The 22,069-nt window shown below is 44.4% G+C and overlaps 1 protein-coding gene across 1 annotated transcript in view; it reads right to left on the bottom strand.

Annotated features, from left to right (window-relative positions):
- HNRNPM (heterogeneous nuclear ribonucleoprotein M) overlaps positions 1-22,069 on the bottom strand; it is a 169,358-nt gene that overhangs the window by 16,947 nt on the left and 130,342 nt on the right. Inside the window, exons 10-14 of the mRNA XM_083179038.1 lie at positions 20,180-20,272; positions 19,312-19,353; positions 14,947-15,059; positions 2,982-3,081; positions 2,270-2,353 (exon numbers count right to left, since the gene is read on the bottom strand). Coding sequence (XP_083035164.1) covers positions 2,270-2,353; positions 2,982-3,081; positions 14,947-15,059; positions 19,312-19,353; positions 20,180-20,272 — 432 coding nt within the window. The remainder of the gene's footprint in view (positions 1-2,269; positions 2,354-2,981; positions 3,082-14,946; positions 15,060-19,311; positions 19,354-20,179; positions 20,273-22,069) is intronic.

Genomic DNA, 22,069 nt, shown 5'->3' with positions numbered 1-22,069 from the left:
TTGATCGCACAGGCTGCTTAAATGTCAGACTGATGTCAATTTATTGAGTGATGAGAAACTTTATATCCTTATATTGCAGGAAAGTTGGTCCTAGCCTAGTGTTTTTTAGCCCCTGCCAGTTATTCATTTTAATATCCTTCATTTGGGTGGGGGGAGGAGGGGTATAGATAGATAGTGTAGGTAAGCAGTTTCAGGATCCAAGCATATGGGGTGGTTTGAGAGAAACATGTTTTTTGGTGTATTGTAGATATTGCTATTCTATTATGGTATTCGATTTGGTTTCGGTATGCAGATATTCAGTTTAGAATTTGTTTTACACAACTTATTGCCCAAATACTATCTCCTTATATACTCCTGTTTACATGACAAACCTGAATGCCACTATCGGGTAGTTGTGCTATTATAAACATGTTATAGGGGTCATTTGTCTATACTGATTATGATACTGGATTGTTACATACCACTTGTGTCCAATATGTCTATATTTGATTTATTTTATGCTTGTATTGCTGCCAAAAAAAAATATCAATAAAAATATATATTTTTTTTTTTAAAGTAGCATTTGAGGTGTGAACAAATCTGTGAACAAGGTGCATTAATGACAATAGAACAGTTCAAGCTTTTCAACAATATGGTAAGAGTGCAACCTCACATAGGGGTCAACAGTTTTCAAACAAAATAGGTCTCACCGGTGAAAGAGGAAAGGGAGGACCCATCAATGGTGAATTTCCTTTCAAAGGAGGTACCCAACATATGTCCTAATGCAGAGGTTCCCAAACTTTTTTGAAACACGGCACCCTAGAGTATCAGAATATTTTTCAGGGCACCCCTAGGCCAAAGTTTGTTACCAAGAATAAAAAATAAAAAAATGAAATGAAATAAGTTGTGCTTAAATGTCATCCTTAGGTGCAGTTATGTGGTGAGGAACACGATTCACTTCTGTTTCCCCACATATTTTATAATTGGAAGCCCCAAGCACTGATTTTGCCGGTTTCATTGGCCATAAATAATTTGGGTACTTGTTTCCTATCTGGGCGCCCACGATTTTGAGCAAAAAAATCGCGTCGGTCGCGTCGCGTGCTGACAAAAAACCGCATACGATGCGACCGACGCGATTATCGTGATTTTACATAGGGAACAATGTTAAATGTCCCAATTGACCCGATTTCACATAGGGAACAATGTTAAATGCCCCCCCAATTGTTAACGCCACTCCACGATCAACGTCAACCCGAAGCGTGGCGAGCGCAGCGAGCCCGCGAGGGTCGGCGGTACGCGTCCTCCGACCTTTTCATACCCCTACTATCCACTAGTGCTGCGCTCGCCACGCTTCGGGCTCGGTGGCTCGCTGCGCTCGCCACACTATTCTATTCTCACTCCACGCCCTAGTGGATAGTAGGGGTATGAAAAGGTCGGAGGACGCGTACCGCCGCCCCTCGCGGGCTCGCTGCGCTCGTCACGCTTCGGGTTGACGTTGATCGTGGAGTGGCGTTGACAATTGGGGGGGGGGGGGGCATTTAACATTGTTCCCTATGTGAAATCGGGTCAATTGGGACATTTAACATTGTTCCCTATGTAAAATCGCGGTAATCGCGTCGGTCGCATCGCATGTCATTATAATGGCATGCGATGCCCGCGATGGGCGCCCAGATAGGAAACAAGTACCATAATTTGAATTGGTTCTGCACCACCAACCTGAGGCACCCCTGCAAGAGCTCTGAGGCACCCCAGGGAGCCTAGGCGCACAGTTTGGGAACCACTGTCCTAATGCTTTTCTTGGTGTATAATATGAACCTTTTTTTTTTTTAAGACTGTTTCACCATTGAGAATCTCTCTCCTGTTCCACTTCTTCACATTTTTCAAAGAGTGATCACCATTGAGGGTTAATAGATTGGAATCAAATAGATTCCTTTGGTAGAATTAAATTTAAGAAACCTACATTAGAAACCAGCTGGGCTTTTATGAACATGTCTAGAAAATAAAAATGGATACTTGTGGATACTTTATAAAGCAAGAACATTACATATATAGATTTGTTTGAAAACAACTTGTTTGACCTTTATGTGAGGTTACGCTCTCACTGTATTTCTTGTTTATATGCAAATCAGGTAAACACCAGTTACGTGCACATTTCTTTGTACACATATCTTTTTTAACTTACGGTGTTCCCACAGAGTTGTCAAGGTTCTACTAGCAAGCTGAACATGAATCTGTAAAACTTTTTTTTCTGCACATATAACTTGGGAGCAGTTAAACACAAGTAACATACCTAATCCTCTATCAAAAGATTCACCATAACTTCTGGACAGGGAATTCAACTCAATTCTGTCACCACTCAAACCGTGATCAATTTCTATAGGATAAAAAGACAAACCGTGTCAAACTACAATAGTTTTGTATTCTTCTAAATATGGACCGTGATATACTGATCACATTATTTAACGTGATTTAAAATAACCGGTACTTGTGTAATATCTGGGCGCCCGATTTTTTCATCGCATTGCATCGCATGCAATATAGTGGCATACAATTCATGCAATGCGATTTTTCATTGTAAAGACCAGATTTTTAATTGTATAGTCACCCATGGGTGATTTCATACCCCCACTATCCAACTAAGCATGGAGTTGATTTTATATAGCGTGGTGAGCGCAGCGAGCCCCGCGAGGGGACGCAGAATACATTTCAAGTAATCCGCGTACCCTCGCCACGCTTCGGGCTCGGTGGCTCGCCACACTATATAAAATCAACTCCGTGCTTGGATAGTGGGGGTATGAAGTCACCCATGGTTGACTATACAATTAAAAATCAGGTTTTTACCATGAAAAATCACATTGCATTGCATGCCTTAAGTAGTGTCATGCAATGAAAAAATCGGGAGCCCAGATAATACACAAGTACCAAATAACCTTTATTACCTTTACACAATTATCATTCTTTGTGTAAATAAGAAAATATAAATTTTTATAATTAGTACTAACCTTTAGCGTCCTTTTTAGTCCCAAAATCAAAAGCAATTTGGTGGTAATATGCGTCTCTCCAAAAAGTTAATGTTGTACTGTAGGTTATGTTAAATAATAGCTATGGCTACCAGGCGATTTCACTGATCAAACGAATACCCCTTTCACACTGCAGCTCTTAATCAGTATATTGCCGATTTTTTAGCCTTTCAAAATGGTTAGTGCTGCACTGTGAAAGCGCCAGTCTGTATTTACCGGTTACAAATAACCGGTATTTGCAAACAAGTAAAAACAGAGTCCTACACGGTTCAGAGCCATTTTTTATGCAGTGTGAACAGCTCTGAACCTATATTTAGGATTTAGGCAGCAGTGAGCACTGAGTTGGCCCCTCTCTCTGCATATTTCATGCGCATATGTAATGAGCGAGTCCCACTCATGAAATATGCACTGCGCTGTCACATAGCTACTGTGTGTCCTGTTCTCCTCCAGCTGCTTTCACACCTGAAAAGGGTTTTTACTTGCTCTGACCCATTTTAAAACAAAAAACATTTTAAATACCGGGTCTAAGCAGGTTTTGCGGTGTGAAAGCAGCATAAGTAGGTGGCTAACCCAGAAAATGGCAATTTATACTTACGATAATTTAGTTTCTTCAGAACTCCTCCATAACAGTCATCCCATCCCCCAGCTCTAGACAGGTATTTTTTCCTAACCCCACCCACCTTGGGTACATATGCTCCCTTTCCTATTCTTTTGAGTGTCTCCACATAAAAAGATTTTTTTTTTAATTGATCACACTCTTCTCATACAAATACTGCACTCCCTAGGTCTTAATGATACAGCCCTTTCCTGGCTTTCATCTAACCTATCTTATTGCTCTTTCAGAGTTCGCTTCTCTGACTACCTCCTCTTCACAACCTTTGTCAGTCAGAGTTCCGCAAGGCTCAGTCTTAAGGTGAGTACACACGGGTGCAATTTCATGTAAAATCGCTGGGAGTATGGTCGCTGAGCGACCACATTGCCAGTGATTTGGAGCGCAGCTGGCGATTAATCGCCAGCTGCGCGCTCCCGTGTGCACTGCCTAATGGTCGCTGGAGCATGCTCCTGCGACCAGCGGCTTTCCCCGGCGATCGCTGTGCCGGGAGGTCAGCGCCGGGGAGATCAGCGTTGCTCTCCCCCAGCCCTGTGCCGCTGCTCCCTCCCTCCTCCCATCAAAGTGACAGCAGCAGTGTCTGCGCTCCCCCTCCGCCCCGTAGCAGTGTCTCCTTTTCATCGCTGATGAAAAGGAGACGCTGAGCAATATGATTGCTGGGGATATATTGCTAGCAAGCTGCTAGCAATATATCCCCAGCAATCATAATACCCCGTGTGTACACAGCATTAGGTCCTCTGCTTTTCTCAATCTATACTTCCTCTCTTGGCAAACTAATCAGCTCTTTCGGATTTCAGTATCACTTCTATGCAGATGATACTCATCAACCCCAGAATGGTCAACAGTGATTTTGGGAGGAGTCTCTGAATGCCATCTCACCAGCAAAGAACAGTTACCATCCTGTTATCTCCTTAACTGTTGACAACTCGACAATCTACCCTACACAACAAGCTCATTTCCTAGGTGTCATCCTCAATTGAACTGTCCTATGTTCCCCACATTCAATCTGTCTCCAAATCATGTTACATGCATCTAAAAAATAAATACAACCGTATCTCACACAAGACACTACTAAATTGCTTATCCATGCACGCATTGATCTTTGCAATAGTCTCCTAACTGGTCTTCCCAAGAACAGAGTCTCGCCACTGCAATCCATTTTAAATGCTGCTGCTCAGCTGATCCTCGACTATCATCGTCTGCTTATCCACTCTGCCAGTCCCTCCATTGGTTGCCTGTATTTTACCGTATTCAATATAAAAACATTTCTACTCGCATATAAAGCTATTAACCCCTTACCGACGCAGCCTGTTTTTGCCTTCCTGACAGAGGCCTTTTTTTCAAATCTGACATGTATCACTTTATGTGGGGATAACTTTTTATTGCTTTTACTTATCCCAGTGATTTTGAGATTGTTTTCGTGACACATTGTACTTTAAGTTAGTGGTAAATTTTGGTCGCTACAGTCTGTTTTTTTTTGTGAAAAATACCAAAATGTCGTAAAAAAATTGAACATTTTGCAATTTTCTGCTTGTGAGACAAATAATCATACCACTCAAAATAGTTAATAACTAACATAGACCATATGTATACTTTATTATTACATCATTATTTCAACCTGCTTTTAATTTTTTTGGACACTAGGGGGCAGCAGAGTCAAAATTATACACCTAACACAGTAAACGCTGCTTTTGGCTGTTCACGTTTGAACAGCCAATCGCAGCGATCGCTGAGGGGGGGGGCATCGGTGCCCCCCCTGGGCAATGAGGGAAGATGTCTGCTGTCAGGGACAGCAGTCATCGTCCCTCTGTCACCGCGGTGACAGTTTAAAAACATGACGTACATTTATGCCATGTGTCGGGAAGTACATCCCGACCATGACGTAAATGTACGTCAAAGGTCGGGAAGGGGTTAACCATACTGCACCAGCATATATCTCTTTACTTATCACACATTATCTTCCATCTCGACCACTCCGCATCACTCTTCTACACGGATCACTAGCTCCCATTTAATATTACAGGACTTTCATCAGGCTGCTCCCACCCTATGGAATGCCCTTCCACGCACAATAATACTCTCCACTAGCCTCCAAACTTTCAAGCGTTCTCTAAAAAAATCACCTCCTCAGGCAAGCCTATCATATTTAAGTTACACCCTCTGAGGCACTTATGTATTATATAGCTATTCTTCTGCACTTGAAACAGACTGCTATGCCATTACTGGGGCCTGTCCTTGTGTTTCCCTCCTATGTCCCTATAGATTGTAAGCTTGAAGCAGGGCACACTTACCTTCAAAGCTGTCTGTTACCCAGTTTGTTTGCGCTATATATAAAACTGTAAATAGTAATAAGGCCAAAAATACATACAGATGGAGCGCGTCTCGCACTTGTAGGGGATGGCGGAAGATTCGCCATCCGCCGCAATTGGACGTGCACGCATGAGATGCGCACGCGTCGCCTTACAACGGGGCCCCCGCCGCATCAACGAGGGTCGCCCCGGGTCCCCGCCGCCTCCCCCCCTCCTAACCCTGTCCATCTCCCTGAAGCGGAGACGGACAGGGTTCCCGCCCCCCTGCTGACTTGAAACTGAGACGCACGCGCGTCTCAGTCAGATGGGGCGCCTCTCTGCCAGATTCTGGCGCTGGCGCAGCTCCAGCAAAAATGAGGCGCTCCATCTGTATAACTAACTAAACATTTCATACACTAGACTCCACAAAGCAAGTGGACCGCCACTGGAGATAAAACCAAACAGGAACAAATTCCTCAGTTAAAAAGGGTTATGATTTTGCCAATCTTATTTAAACCCAACAGATATTTTTTACTTTGTTACATTGGTTTGAGACACACAAAATTACAAATGTAGATCGAACAAACTGTTGTATAGTTCCTGGTTCCCTGTGCTATCCAGATATAATTAACCCCTTCCCGACATTTGACGTACATTTACGTCATGGCCGGGAGGTACTTCCCGACACATGGCATAAATGTACGTCATGAGTTTAAACTGTCACTGCGTCTCGAGACGCAGTGACAGAGGGACGATGTCTGCTGTCCCTGACAGCAGACATGTCCCTGCATGCCCAGGGGGGCTGCGATGCCGCCCCCCCGTCGGCGATCGCTGTGATTGGCTGTTCAGTGTGAACAGCCATTCACAGCGTTTTCCTGTGTTACCAGCGAATCAGACGCTCGGTAACACAGGTGTCAATCACCGCCGGGCGTCAGGGGGCATGAGGGGGTCATCGGTGACGATGACACCTCACCCCACCCTCACCCCACCTGCCCCCAAGGCTGTGATTGGTCCGTGGGACCCATGGACCAATCACAGCCAAGGCGCGACATTTAAACTGACGGTGACTGCGCTGCAGACGCCATTCCGGTCTGGAATAGCGTGCAGAACGGTCACCGTGCCTGCCTGCCGTGAATACCGACCTGATCCTTGCTAATACTTACCTGATCCTTGCAAATACCTTACCTGATCACCTTATCACTGCTTGTAGCGTGCTGGACGCTTCCTGGATCTGACTTCCTGAGACTTCCTGCTGCTGCTGCAGTGTGATAGAGAGATAGAGAGAGAGAGAGAGATAGAGAGAGATAGAGAGATATAGAGAGATAGTGACAGAGAGAGCTATATTTTGTGTCTGCTACCCCCCCTTTTTGGGGGTGCAGGGGTTTTCTATATATAAATAACTGTCAGTGCTGCTGCTGCAGTGTCATACAGTGATAGATAGTGATAGATAGTGAGAGGTAGAGAGATTTGTGTCTGCTACCCCCCCTTTTTGGGGGTGCAGGGGTTTTATTTTATATATATATAACTGTCAGTGCTGCTGCTGCAGTGTCATAGAGTGATAGATAGTGATAGATAGAGAGAGATAGAGAGATAGAGAGAGATAGTGACAGAGAGTGATATAGAGTGTATATTTTGTGTCTGCTACCCCCCCTTTTTGGGGGTGCAGTTTTTTTTTATACATATAACTGTCAGTGCTGCTGCTGCAGTGTCCTAGAGTGATAGATAGTGAGAGATAGTGAGAGATAGTGACAGAGAGTGATAGAGAGTGTATATTTTGTGTCTGCTACCCCCCCTTTTGTGCTGATCAGTATATCTGTGCTGATCAGCAACTTTTTGGGGGCGCAGAGGTTTTTTTTTTATATATATACACCTGTCAGTTGCTGCCAGTTGCACTGTCAGTTGCACCAAAGGTTGTGCACCTGCTGTCCCTCACTGGTAATCAGTGTCGCATCACTGATCACCTTTTTTTTTTTTTGTGAGTGCTGTGGGGTCTTTTTTTAATTTTTTTTTTACACACACTGATTTTGTGAGTGTCCTGTGGCCACTGTGCGCCGATCAGTGACGTACATCACTGATCAGCTTTTTCGGCACAGGGTTGATCTATTATTTTTTTTTTTGATCAGATTCCTGTTGCCTTCGAGCGCTGTTCAGTGACAGACGTTACTGACCAACATCTGTGCTCAATTTTTGGCGCAGGACCTTTTTTTTTTTTTTTTTAACCCCTTCAATTTTTTATTTTTAACCCCTTCATTTTTTTTTTTTTTTATTGGTATAAAGTATTTTTTTTTTCTGCACTACATACACACTACATACCCCCCGGGTTGAAATAAAGTTTGTACCCCCCCCTACACTATACACGTGTTGAAACATTTCACTACCAGTAACACAAAAATAAAAATGGCATCCCAAATGTCCTCCCAAATGTCCTCCCAGTCATCCAGGAGAATGTATTCAGTGGAGGAGGCATATGCCATGCTTGCCTCTGACTCTGACACAGGCAGTGATGCAAGCGGGGAATTTGAAGGATTCGTCTTAAGCTCCTCTTCCTCCTCTGGTGATGAGGGACCCCCTCAAAGACGCCCCCGTAGATCAGCTGAGATTCCCCCCCCAATAATTGATCTAGTATGGACCCCACCACCAGACAATTTTGAGCCCCAGGTTCCTGAGTTTTTGGCCATGCCAGGAATCCAATTTGATTCCACAGGTCTCAGAGAAATTGACTTTTTCAAATTATTTTTCTCATGATTTTATAAATTTAATGGTGGACCAAACTAATTTATATGCCCAGCAGTTTATTGCTCAAAACCCCACGTCATCATTTGCTAGGTGGACCCCTGTAGATGCAGTAGAGATGATGACGTTTTGGGGTCTGGTGTTTCATATGGGCATAGTAAAAAAGCCAGAAATTAGGCAATATTGGAGTACAGATGTTCTGTACAGTACTCCATTTTACCGTATGGCCATGCCCCGGACTCGATTTGAGACAATTCTTAAATTTATACATTACACCGATAATGCACAGTGCCCACCCAGAGATGATCCCACCTTTGACCGGCTATTCAAAGTCAGGCCGGTCATTGATCATTTCAGTGCCAAATTTGAAGAGGTGTACATCCCTGAAAAATTTATTTGTATCGACGAGTCCCTTATACATTTTAAAGGAAGGGTTAAATTCCGCCAGTACCTTCCCAGTAAGAGGGCAAGGTATGGCATAAAAATGTATAAACTGTGTGAAAGCACCTCAGGGTACACCCACAGGTTTAGGGTTTATGAAGGGAAGGATTCAAGAATTCAACCGCCAGAATGCCCCCCCTCCCTCGTAGGTGTTAGTGGGAAAATTGTCTGGGATTTAGTGCACCCCTTCCTGGATAAAGGTTATCACCTCTATGTGGATAACTTTTACACTAGCATCCCCCTGTTTAAGGCCCTTGGTTCAAGAGGTACAGCAGCTTGCGGTACTGTGCGCAAGAACCAAAGAGGCCTCCCAAAAACGCACATTGCCCAAGTAATGAGAAGGGGTGAAAGCAGGGGAATATGCAACGAAAATATGTTGTTGGTCAAATATAAGGACAAGAGGGATGTCCTTATACTGACAACAATTCACGGAGACAGTACCACCTCCGTCCCTGTACGAGGTACCAGTACCCACACCTCAAAACCTAATTGTATCCTGGATTACAATAGGTACATGGGCGGAGTGGATCTTTCAGATCAGGTACTGAAGCCGTACAGTGCCCTGCGGAAAACAAAAATCTGGTACAAGAAGGTGGCCGTGTATATCATCCAGATGGCACTGTATAACGCTTACGTGCTATTCCGTTCTACCGGCCAGAGGGGGACATTTATGCACTTTCAAGAGGAAGTCATAAAGGGCCTAATATTTGGGAACCAGCAGGCAGAGGGCCCCAGTACTTCTAGTACTGGCCCCCGTATTGTACCAGGGCAGCATTTTCCTGATGAAATCCCCTCCACTGGAAAAAAGGGCAGGACACAAAAAAGGTGCAAAGTTTGCTATAAAAAGGGAATAAGAAAGCAAACTATTTTCCAGTGTGACACTTGCCCCGACAAACCCGGCCTATGTATAAAGGAGTGTTTTAAAATATACCACACATCTATGGAATATTAGGTTCATAATTTCACCGTGCTTCGGGGGTCTTGCTAATGCCACATAGCACCCACCATTCATTCCACCAGAATCTGAGCCGCAAAATCAAAAAATCACTCCTTCCCTTCTGAGTCCTGCCATGCACCCAACTGGTATTTTTTGGTCACATGTGAGGCATTGCCGTACTCGGGAGAAATTGGGGCACAGATTTTGGGGTGCTTTGTCTCCTTCATTCCTTGTGAAAATGAAAAATTTTGAGCCAGAACTGCATTTTTGTGTAAAAAAATGTAATTTTTCATGTTCACTGCCCAGTTTTATCAAAATTGGTGAAACCCCTGGGGGTTTGAAATGTACACTATACCCCTAGATGAATTCCCTGAGGGGTGTAGTTTGCAAAATGGGGTCACTTGTGGGGGGGTTCCACTGTATTGGTGCTTTGGGGGTCTTGCTAATGCGACATAGCACCCACCATCATTCCACCAGAATTTGTGCTGCAAAATCCAAATATCACTCCTTCCCTTCTGAGTCCTGCCACTTTTTGGTCACACATGAGGCATTGCCGTACTCGGGAGAAATTGGGGCACAGATTTTGGGGTGCTTTGTCTCCTTCATTCCTTCTGAAAATGAAAAATTTTGAGCCAGAACTGCATTTTTGTGTAAAAAAATGTAATTTTTCATTTTCACTGCCCACTTGTATCAAAATTGGTGAAACCCCTGGGGGTTTGAAATGTACACTATACCCCTAGATGAATTCCCTGAGGGGTGTAGTTTGCAAAATGGGGTGACTTGTGGGGGGGTTCCACTGTATTGGTGCAACATAGCACCCACCATTCATTCCACCAGAATCTGTGCTGCAAAATCCAAAAATCACTCCTTCCCTTCTGAGTCCTGCCATGCACCCAACTGGTATTTTTTGGTCACATGTGAGGCATTGCCGTACTCGGGAGAAATTGGGGCACAGATTTTGGGGTGCTTTTTCTCCTTCATACCTTCTGAAAATGAAAAATTTTGAGCCAGAACTGCATTTTTGTGTAAAAAATGTAATTTTTCATTTTCACTGCCCACTTGTATCAAAATTGGTGAAACCCCTGGGGGTTTTAAATGTACACTATACCCCTAGATGAATTCCCTGAGGGGTGTAGTTTGCAAAATGGGGTCACTTGTGGGGGGGTTCCACTGTATTGGTGCTTGGGGGGTCTTGCTAATGCGACATAGCACCCACCAAAATTCCACCAGAATCTGAGCTGCAAAATCCAAAAATCACTCCTTCCCTTTTGAGTCCTGCCATGCACCCAACTGGTATTTTTTGGTCACATGTGAGGCATTGCCGTACTCGGGAGAAATTGGGGCACAGATTTTGGGGTGCTTTTTCTCCTTCATACCTTCTGAAAATGAAAAATTTTGAGCCAGAACTGCATTTTTGTGTAAAAAATGTAATTTTTCATGTTCACTGCCCACTTGTATCAAAATTGGTGAAACCCCTGGGGGTTTGAAATGTACACTATACCCCTAGATGAATTCCCTGAGGGGTGTAGTTTTCAAAATGGGGTGACTTGTGGGGGGGTTCCACTGTATTGGTGCTTGGGGGGTCTTGCTAATGCGACATAGCACCCACCAAAATTCCACCAGAATCTGAGCTGCAAAATCCAAAAATCACTCCTTCCGTTCTGAGTCCTGCCATGCACCCAACTGGTATTTTTTGGTCACATGTGAGGCATTGCCGTACTCGGGAGAAATTGGGGCACAGATTTTGGGGTGCTTTTTCTCCTTCATACCTTCTGAAAATGAAAAATTTCGAGCCAGAACTGCATTTTTGTGTAAAAAATGTAATTTTTCATTTTCACTGCCCACTTGTATCAAAATTGGTGAAACCCCTGGGGGTTTGAAATGTACACTATACCCCTAGATGAATTCCCTGAGGGGTGTACTTTGCAAAATGGGGTGACTTGTGGGGGGGTTCCACTGTATTGGTGCAACATAGCACCCACCATTCATTCCACCAGAATCTGTGCTGCAAAATCCAAAAATCACTCCTTCCCTTCTGAGTCCTGCCATGCACCCAACTGGTATTTTTTGGTCACATGTGAGGCATTGCCGTACTCGGGAGAAATTGGGGCACAGATTTTGGGGTGCTTTTTCTCCTTCATACCTTCTGAAAATGAAAAATTTTGAGCCAGAACTGCATTTTTGTGTAAAAAAATGTAATTTTTCATTTTCACTGCCCACTTGTATCAAAATTGGTGAAACCCCTGGGGGTTTGAAATGTACACTATACCCCTAGATGAATTCCCTGAGGGGTGTACTTTGCAAAATGGGGTCACTTGTGGGGGGGTTCCACTGTATTGGTGCTTTGGGGGTCTTGCTAATGCGACATAGCACCCACCAAAATTCCACCAGAATCTGAGCTGCAAAATCCAAAAATCACTCCTTCCCTTCTGAGTCCTGCCATGCACCCAACTGGTATTTTTTGGTCACATGTGAGGCATTGCCGTACTCGGGAGAAATTGGGGCACAGATTTTGGGGTGCTTTGTCTCCTTCATACCTTCTGAAAATGACAAATTTGGAGCCAGAACTGTATTTTTGTGTAAAAAAAATAATTTTTCATTTTCACTGCCCAGTTGTACCACAATTGGTGAAACCCCTGGGGGTTTGAAATGTACACTATACCCCTAGATGAATTCCCTGAGGGGTGTAGTTTGCAAAATGGGGTCACTTGTGGGGGGGTTCCTAACTTTTAGCATCTTATGGTGCCTAGAAACCTACATGGTGCCTAAAAAATAATCTCATAAAAAGGAGGCTCCAAAATCAAGTAGGTGCTCCTTCTATTATGAAGCCTGTGGTTTGGTCACCGTGCACACTAGGGCCACATATAGGATATTTATGAAAACAAAAGAATTGGGGGAATCAATTTTCAGTCACATTTCTCTAGTAAAATGTACTGTGTTCCTTAGAAAAATGTATTAAAATTGCAAATCTGCAAAAAAAAAGAAATTTTGAAATTTCACCTACACTTTGTTTTAATTCCTGTGAAACACCTAAAGGGTTAACAAACTTCCAAAATGCTGTTTTGAATACTGTGAGGGGTGCAGTTTTTGAAATGGCATCATTTATGGGGGTGTCTCACATACAAGTCCCTCAAAGTCACATCAGAACTGAACTGGTCCCTAAAAAAATCAGTGTTTGAAATTTTCTTGAAAATTTGAGAATTTGCTATTCATATTGTAAGCCTCCTAGTGTCCCAAAAAATTAAAAGGAAGTTGAAATAATGATGTCAACATAAAGTAGACATATGGTCTATGTTAGTTATTCACTATTTTGAGTGGTAAGATTATTTGTCTCACAAGCAGAAAATTTAACATTTTGCAAATCGCTAAATTTTCCATTTTTTCACGATATTTTGGTATTTTTCACAAAAAAACACAGACTGTATCGACCCAAATTTACCACTAATTTGAAGTACAATGTGTCACGAAAAAACAATCTCAAAATCACTGGGATAAGTAAAAGCAAAAAAAAGTTATCCCCACTTAAGTGAGACATGTCAGATTTGAAAAAAAGGGCTCTGTCAGGAACGCAAAAACTGGCTCTGTCAGGAAGGGGTTAAGTCATCTCATGGAGTTACCACTACATTGAAATAAAGATTCCAAAAGGCCTTAAACTATTTTCAATGGGAGGAAATGTTCAAATAGCATGACATCAGGAAGGGAAAACGGTTGAACTAACCAGCATTTTCAATCACTGTGCTATTGCACACTGGTGTATGTTGAGCTGTTCTCAAGTGTACCCCCAGAGATAGAGCTGTACAAACCAGTTTACAGCCACAAGTTCAACATGTTTTGCTTTGTAGGCGTCTGATGGTGTGCCTTGGAAAAATCCTGCCCTAAAATGTATATCATTGCAATAAACACTGGATCTACTTTGCAAAACATTAATGTTCCATTAAAATTTACATGTTCAGTTATGTATAGATAAAATAAAAACTGTACAAAGGTGTTTCATTTTGTGCCACTCACCTCCACTTATGCTGCTTTCAGACCGCATAACTGGCTTTGACCCTGTATTTGGAAACGTTTCCAAAAACGGGTCTGCCAGATAAAACCCCTTTCACACCGCAGCACTTAAACGGTATATTACCGTTTAAGTGCCGATTTTTTGACACTGGCAGACCCCTTTTTGGAAACTTTCCAAATACAGGGTCAAAGCCAGTGCAGCCTTCAGCCCTCCCCTCCGTGCAGCTCCCCCCCCCCTCGCGTGTCGACCGAGAGCATGTCGACGCCCCCCCGCGCATGTCGACGCCCCCCGCGCGTGTCGACGCCCCCCCCACCCCACCCCGCGTGTCGGCGCCCCCCCCCGTGTCGACTTACCCCGTGCCGGTACCTCCGTTGTGGACTGCAGCTCAGTATGCTCGGAAAGCACTTATGAAAAAAGTGTCTTCCAGAAAATGGCTGCCCCATAGGAAACCCTGTTTAAAAAAACTGTCTTCCGTATGGGGGGCAGCCATTTTCTGAAAGACACTTTTTTCATAAGTGCTTTCCGAGCATACTGAGCTGCAGTGCCGGGAACCACAACGGAGATACCTGCACGGGGTAAGTCGACACGGGGGGGGCGCCGACACGCGCGGGGGGGTCGACACGCGGGGGGGCCGTCGACACGCGCGGGGGGGGCGTCGACACGCGCGCGGGGGGTGTCGACACGCGCGGGGGGGGCTCCAGTGCTGTGAATACTTAATGAGCGCTCATTAAGTATTCACTGTGCTGAATTTAGGACCCAGCTCATTGGCTGGGTCCTAAATACCGTTTCTGAGCCGATTTTTGCGCTAAAATACCGGTTCAGAAACGGGTAGGACCCTGCATTTTAACCGGTTAGAAAAAACGGCATTTTCTAACCGGTTAAGTGGGACTGGACCTTTCAGACCGCACACATTACCGTTTTAAAACGGTAAAAAAACGGCAATTTACCGTTTTAAAAGTGCGGTCTGAAAGGGGCATAAATCTACCCAGACCAAATGGGCTAATGCTGTTAATACGGTTGCTTCCAACAGATGGACCATCAAAATCTGAAAGTAAAAAACAAAACAAAAAAAGAACAAAGCTTTAGCAAGCCCGCCACCCCCTTCAAAGAAAAACATAAAAGTATTAGAAATATATATCTTAAACACACCTTTATATACTTCATAAAAGTAGATTTGTTTAGTAACCTCAAACTAGGGAATGGTTACTGCTTAAGCATAAATTTCATGCAGAGGTTCCATTTCAATCGGATTGCAGTAGTATCAAAGAACTATTCTGTTTGTCTTCAAGATAAATGTCTACATTGACAAAGATTAATATACACAATGAAGACATTGGCAATGGTCCACACGTGAAAAGGTCAACATATGTTTATCACAATTTACTATTTCATACTTTAAAATCCACGTGGACTTATTGTGAAAGAAAGCATGTAAAGCATGAAAAGCGACGCAAGCCATGTGAGGATGCGCATTACACTAGCTGGAGGTCCATGTGCTCATTTGACGCCATTGACACTGAAAAAAAAAAATCATGTCATCCTTGTGTTGACCTTTTGTCAATGCTGATCTTGAGCATGTTGACATTTTTGGTATTGACCTATTTTCTGTCAACTTAGGCATAGACTGTGAGCTGGTCAACACCCTACAAGAACATGCTGCTACTTATGGTGTGTACACACGGTAGATGTGCCTTAAGATCCTATCCACGATCCTATCTTGACTATATAGTGCAGGTCTGCACTATATAGACAAGGCAGCCAAGACTTTCTGGCTTCCGATACGTGAACGCACATCGGGATCGGATCGGTATCGCAAGGGTTAAAACCCTTGCGATCTGCATCCGATGTTGATCCGATGTTGACTATATCGGCAACATCGGAAAAGAAAATGGGACCGTGTGTACACAGCATTACACCATAACTGATTTAATGAGCCATTCGCAGTTTAGAAAAAGCATATGCTACTGGCAGGATCAACCAGGTAGCTCTCGGGTCATCTGTATCAATCTAAAAACACTGTAGTTCTTATATGTAAGTCTTATGAATTTGTACACTTATTTATGTACCTTGACAAAAGGGGTGAAAGGGCCCAGAAACATTGGTCCACTTATGCTTTTTATATGAATATATTTGGTACTTGTTTCTTAGCACGGCGCCCCCGATGTCCATTGTACGCCAGCGCATCGCATGCCATATAGCCGCATACGATGCGATGCGTTTTTTAATTGTACAAGCACCCTGATGGGTGCTTACAATGTTAAATGCACCCCCACGCCACCCCCACTATCAACGCAAAGGCGAAGCGCAAACCCGAAGCGTGGCGAGCACAGTGGTACACGTCATCCGACCTTTTCATATCTCCACTATCCACGTCGGCGTGTAGACGATTTTAGATAGTGTGGCGAGCGCAGCGAGCCACCGAGCCCGAAGCGTGGCGAGCCCCACGTATTACTTCACATGTATTCCGCGTCCCCTCGCCACGCTATCTAAAGTCAACTCCACGCCGACGTGGATAGTGGGGGTATGAAAAGGTCAGAGGACGCATACCACCGCCGCCGCGCTTCGGGTTGGCATTGATCCTGGGGGTGGCGTTGACTATGGGGGGCAATTTAACATTGTAAGGACCCATCAGGGTGCTTGTTCAATAAAAAAATCGTATACAATCGCATCGTATGCCATACGATGCGATATTTTATTGTACAATATCGCATCGCATAGCTTATTTAGTATAATGATATATGATGCAATGAGCGCCGTGCTAGGAAACAAGTACCATATATTTATTGAAAACCAATCCAGTCTCCAAGTGCCATTGTTTGTTATGGCACAGTAGTAAGCCAACTTGAAGCAAATGCTTTGAAAGCTAGTCTGCTACTGTACCTTGTGATCGCCTCTGTGCCTATGCAAGAGAAAAATGTAGTTTATGTTCATGTTTACATGCTTCATGGAAGTCTTGACAAAAGGCTGTATGTATGCCCTGAGACATTGGCCAGTATTCAATGAAACCGATTCACCGTTTTTTTAAGCAAATCGGGCTGTTTTCACTCCTTGTGGTGAATCTTTTTCACTGAAAATCTGATTCACCCTATTCAATGTTCACTGTTCGCCGAAAGCAAACAATGAATGAAGGCCAGTTATCAGTTTCATGCTCGCTGCAATTCGCTGGTGTATTTCAATGGGGGTTTTCACTGGGATTTACCAAGAGTGTATTCAATGCTAGGATGGCTTTCTCCCTGATTTTTGCCATGATTCACCGTTTTGCATTCGACATCTTTTTAAGGTGAACTGGAAAGTGATCTTTTTAAATAAAGGTTTTTGTTTTATTTTTTGGTGTAAACAAAAAAATCCGATTTGTGAAGGGGCATGCTATTTTTATTCATTAGCTTGAAGCACATTAATATACATTTAATTTTCTTTTTTTACACATTCGCCAGCAGGGGGCCGGGAGCCGCTCATTAGATATTCATATATTCACTGCTCCTGCTCATTACATATGCCGATTGGGAGCAGTGCACTCAGGGTCCGCGTACCAAGTGCGGAGCCATAGCACCCAGCGGGCCACTACCGATGATGCAGAAATCCTAGATGAAAGAGCGGTGGAATCCCACGCTGCCTCCCCCAAATAGGCAGAAGCCTCCCGAATAAGGTCCACATACTTAATTCTGAACGACGAGTGCCCGAATTGATATGCTGCAGCAACTCGTTAGACCAGTCAGAAATGGCTCTAGCTACCCAAGCAGAAGCCATGGCCGGCCAAGCAGCGGCCACTGCATTAGAGAAGATGATCTTAAGCAGATGTTCCAATCTCCTATCAGTTGGGTGCTTAAGGGACGCCACCGCGGGAATTGGAAGGGTAGTGGACTTTACTAACCGGGCAACCTGAGCGTCAACCTACGGGGAGGATTGCCACTTGAGGTGATCTGACTGCTCGAATGGGTACACTGAAGTGAGGCGCTTGGACACCGGAAGCTTCTTGTTTGGATGCGACCAGGCCTCCTACAAGATGTCAAAGCTGCGTGGATCGTGGAAATACAGCTGGCTCAGTCTTCTTTTGCTTGAATAGGGGAGCCTCCTCCATCGCTGGCTGGTCGTCCGTAATGTTAAAAGAAGAACGCACAGCTTTAATAAGGGCATGAACACGTGTTTGTGTCATGTGATCCTCCTCCTGGGCACCGGATTGCTCCACCTCTAAAACCTCCCCGTCAGAATCTTGTTCTGAATTACAGTCTGTTGAATCGGGACACACCTTTGCTATGCGGCGGTGACTGTGTTCGCAGAAGCGCCCGGCAAAGTATGAAGGGAGCTTGATACCTGAACCAACCCCTGCACCGAAGTAGAGAGGTTTTGAAACCAGGCTGGTTCAGACTGCTGCTGCACCGAAACAGATGTACTCAGATTAGCCACTGGAGCCGCGGGCGGAGTCAGCAATATGGGGGCCCTGGCCCCTGCCAACTGTGATGCGAGCTTCCTCATAGCTAAGGAGAGGGACGCTGCCCAATCAGGTTTGGTTGGTAGGACCGACCTAGAGGGCTCAGCCTGAGAGCTCTCAGCAGAGCAGCGGTCACAGAACCCCACATGGTTCCGTTCACAGGAAGCCATTTTCCTTGCATTTAGTGCAAGTATATGCTTGCAGCTTAGGATCATCCCTTGAGGGCGCAGCCCTAGAACCCTTGGAAGACATTCCTTCCAATGGCCCACAGAAACAGAGCTGTAACTGCTTCAGAGTGCTCAAGATAACAATCAAAGAGCACAAGGCCTGACAGTTTCTGTTAATAACTAAAATAATGTGTGGTAATAGTGTGGTAACCGAGTGGCAAACCTGAGCCTGGACAGAGAGGGGTCACAGGTAGCAGGAGCTGGGGTGCACTGCTCCGGATCCAGCATTGTGAGTAATGGCGCCCAGACGCTGAGGAGGGGGCGTGGAGAAGTGTTCCCTCAGGGCCGGTGGACCTATACAAGGTCCCGTTGCTGAGGGGGTGGAGGCGGGAGCTGGTACCTAAAAATCCCGCCCCCTCCTGGAACCCTGCAGGGATGGTGCTATGCTATTTTAATAGTCAATTATGAAGCTTTACACATTGACTGAACAGGCATGTGCAGTTCTGGATCCACATTAAATCAGGGTGAACAAGATATTGGGCAATACAGATAGTAGATGCAGCCATGTAATTAGGGTGGACTTTGAGATGTAGCCACAGAACAGAAAAATATGTAAGCCCTATTTGTCAGTCAGAGGGCAAGGCGCTATTAAAAATAAATAAAAAAATAAACAAACAATTTTAAAAGTTATAGCTACTTACTCATTTTGTTCATTTCAAAACCTGTAGAATCCATTCTCATTCCTACAAAAGAATAATGTATTATTTAAGTATAAAACCAGAAAATTCTCACTTGATCCCATGCTACAAATTCCCGATTAGGAGACCCTGACCCACATGTCTAAAATTGTGCTTCTGTGATATTTTTGCATGGCACAATCAGCGCTGAGATGCCAATTGTAAATTTATTCCATTGGCAAGGAGAAGGAGTGCAGCCAGGAAGCTTAGTCCTCGGCTGAAGTACAATGCCGGCCGCTGCATGATCTTGGGAGATGGCTTAAACCGGTTCCAGCACCAGGAGCTGGGAGTGGGACTAGTGCCAACAGTAATGCACACATACGAAATTAAAACTTTAGTGTTTTCCCAGCGATGTTTAACACATTTTCAGGTGAACCCCCCACAAATAGCACAAATCACAAATAGGTGCAACTAAAAGAGCTGTTTAATGTGACTGCAGCAATGATGAAAGACAAATACTTACAGTGTGTTTTAAAAAAGGTTATAAAATGACAAAAAAAAAAATCAATCAGATTTTCCCAAGTGCTCCATTTGCTTATGTCAGAATGTAGGGGAGGGCACTCTGATAAATGTCTGTGGATGTGTAATTTTTCAGGCTGCTTATCTTTAATGTCACCCCACTGGTTTTCAATCTATTCTCCTTTCCACCAATCGTAAATGGATATCACCAAAGCCACTCAAATCTTTTTGTGGGGTATCCGATTTCCTGTGCTGAACCAATCCAATTGGCAGGATTTAACCAACACGTGAAATCCTGAGGTTGGCCTGAACCTTGTTAAATTGAAAAAGGCTTAAAAAAAGAAAGAAAAATGCAATAAAGAAGTGAACTTACCTCCAGGACCCCCCATGCTTGGACCTCTGATATTGTTCATATCTATGGGCTGACCACCAGGACCAAGACCCATTCCAATTCCACCAAGGCCAGCTGTAAAAATGAAATGTATAAATGCACACTAAAGATTTATTTGTTGAGAAGGAAGCGTCATCAGATAAATCAAAAGACTCGTCAGATGCTGCCTGTCATATGGATTATTATCCCTGTACTACAAATTTTGCATACACAGCATATTCAAAGCTCATTAAAAAATCACCTTGCTTACTGCATTAAAATATGTACAAATAGGGTATTATCTACTTAGTAGACTGGACACCCTCGACTGAAAACCGGCTGCTCAATAGCCTGAAGCCAGGGCAGTTCTTATATTTTCTGGTGGTGTTTGTAGGTATACAGTCGGGATTCCGACAGTCATTACACCGATGTCAGAATCCCGACTGTTAAAACCCCGACACTAGGGGTCCCGACGGCCACCGGGTATTCTCCCTAGTGGGGGTCCACAACCCTCATAGAGGAAGAACAGAACAGGTGGCGAGCGTAGCGAGCCACTGTGCCCGCAAGGGGCTTCACTGCACTCTCCCCACTGTCTGAGTCCGGGCAGCCGGGACCCCGACTGTCAGTGTGCTATACCACGCCCATCTGATATAGAACAGCTACTTTCACAATTAAGGAGGTGTAATTGAAAATTCATTGCCATTGTGTGGATGACAAAATTTGCTGCAGGTAATGAGAAATTTGCAAGGGCATTTAAAGCTTCCACAAGGTTGTTTTTGGAGAATTTTTTTTGTGGTCAGCACTCCTTTACCTGCTATATAGGATTTAACTAGTAAACCTTTTCGATTCTTCATTGATGTCATGAAAAAGGGCATAAGTCGGGTATTAGTTAGTTTGAGGTCGTTATCAGACTATTTGCCAATGCTTTTTTGCAAGTTCACACCTTTATCTGATATTATATTGGCAGACCCAGGGCATTCTGGTGCGGTTTTTGTTTTTTTTCTTAATAAAGTACTTGATGCATAGGGGTGAATAAAACTTTATTTTTAATAAGAGTAAGGTGTCTGAAAGCATGGTCTGTACATACCGCTGTACAAAAGTACAATCCGCACCTTCCCCCACACAAAAGCCCCCCTCATACCGACCTCTACTGCCCACTAGACATCAGGGACGCAGGTCAGTGTGCCGCGGAGCCGGGAGACCTATTAGATCTCTGCGGGTTGTGACCTGCCTTGAAAAGCCAGGACCTCTATTTTGGAGCCCTGTCCGTGCCTGATATCCATGGCGGAAATCACGGCCGAACAGAACCCGGGATGGCGCCAATCCAGCTGCTACCTCCGCTGCTTCTCCTTCCACTGGAAACCCCCTCATACCCGGAGGCAGATACCTGCTGACAGGGAGGTAGGAAGCACTGTAGATGTGGCTGCCAGATTTAGGAATGTGTATTGTGTCACTACCTTGAAATCACCCAGCCATTTCTCTCGTACCGCTAATGTATACCTGATACTGGACCTGACCATCCCGGCATATGATGAAGCAACGTCCCTCCAGAAAACAAACAGGATCCCCATTCAAACCCTCGCAAGCAAGAGCATTTCACTCCCTGTTCCTGACGCCTGTCAGCACTCACCACAAATACGTCTGGGCCCACATCGGCGGTGGATACCCCGATGGAAGGGACAGCACCATACAGAAGCTTCAACGCGCTCCAATGTCACACTCTGGAGCTGACTCCATTGACATGGCTTCCATACTGGCACAACTGCGCTCCCTCCCAACTCACCAAGATATTCAGCAAGATTAACAGTCAATGGAGACTCTATCCAGTCTAGAATTTCAGCCATGCAAACAGACTTGACCCAGAGTGGAAAAGTTGGAAGAACATGCAGATGA

Source organism: Crinia signifera, chromosome 1, assembly GCF_055691185.1.
Source record: "Crinia signifera chromosome 1, ASM5569118v1, whole genome shotgun sequence".
Lineage (NCBI taxonomy): Eukaryota > Metazoa > Chordata > Amphibia > Anura > Myobatrachidae > Crinia > Crinia signifera.
The sequence above is the reverse complement of the archived record's forward strand: the minus strand, read 5'-3'. Positions and strand labels throughout refer to the sequence as shown.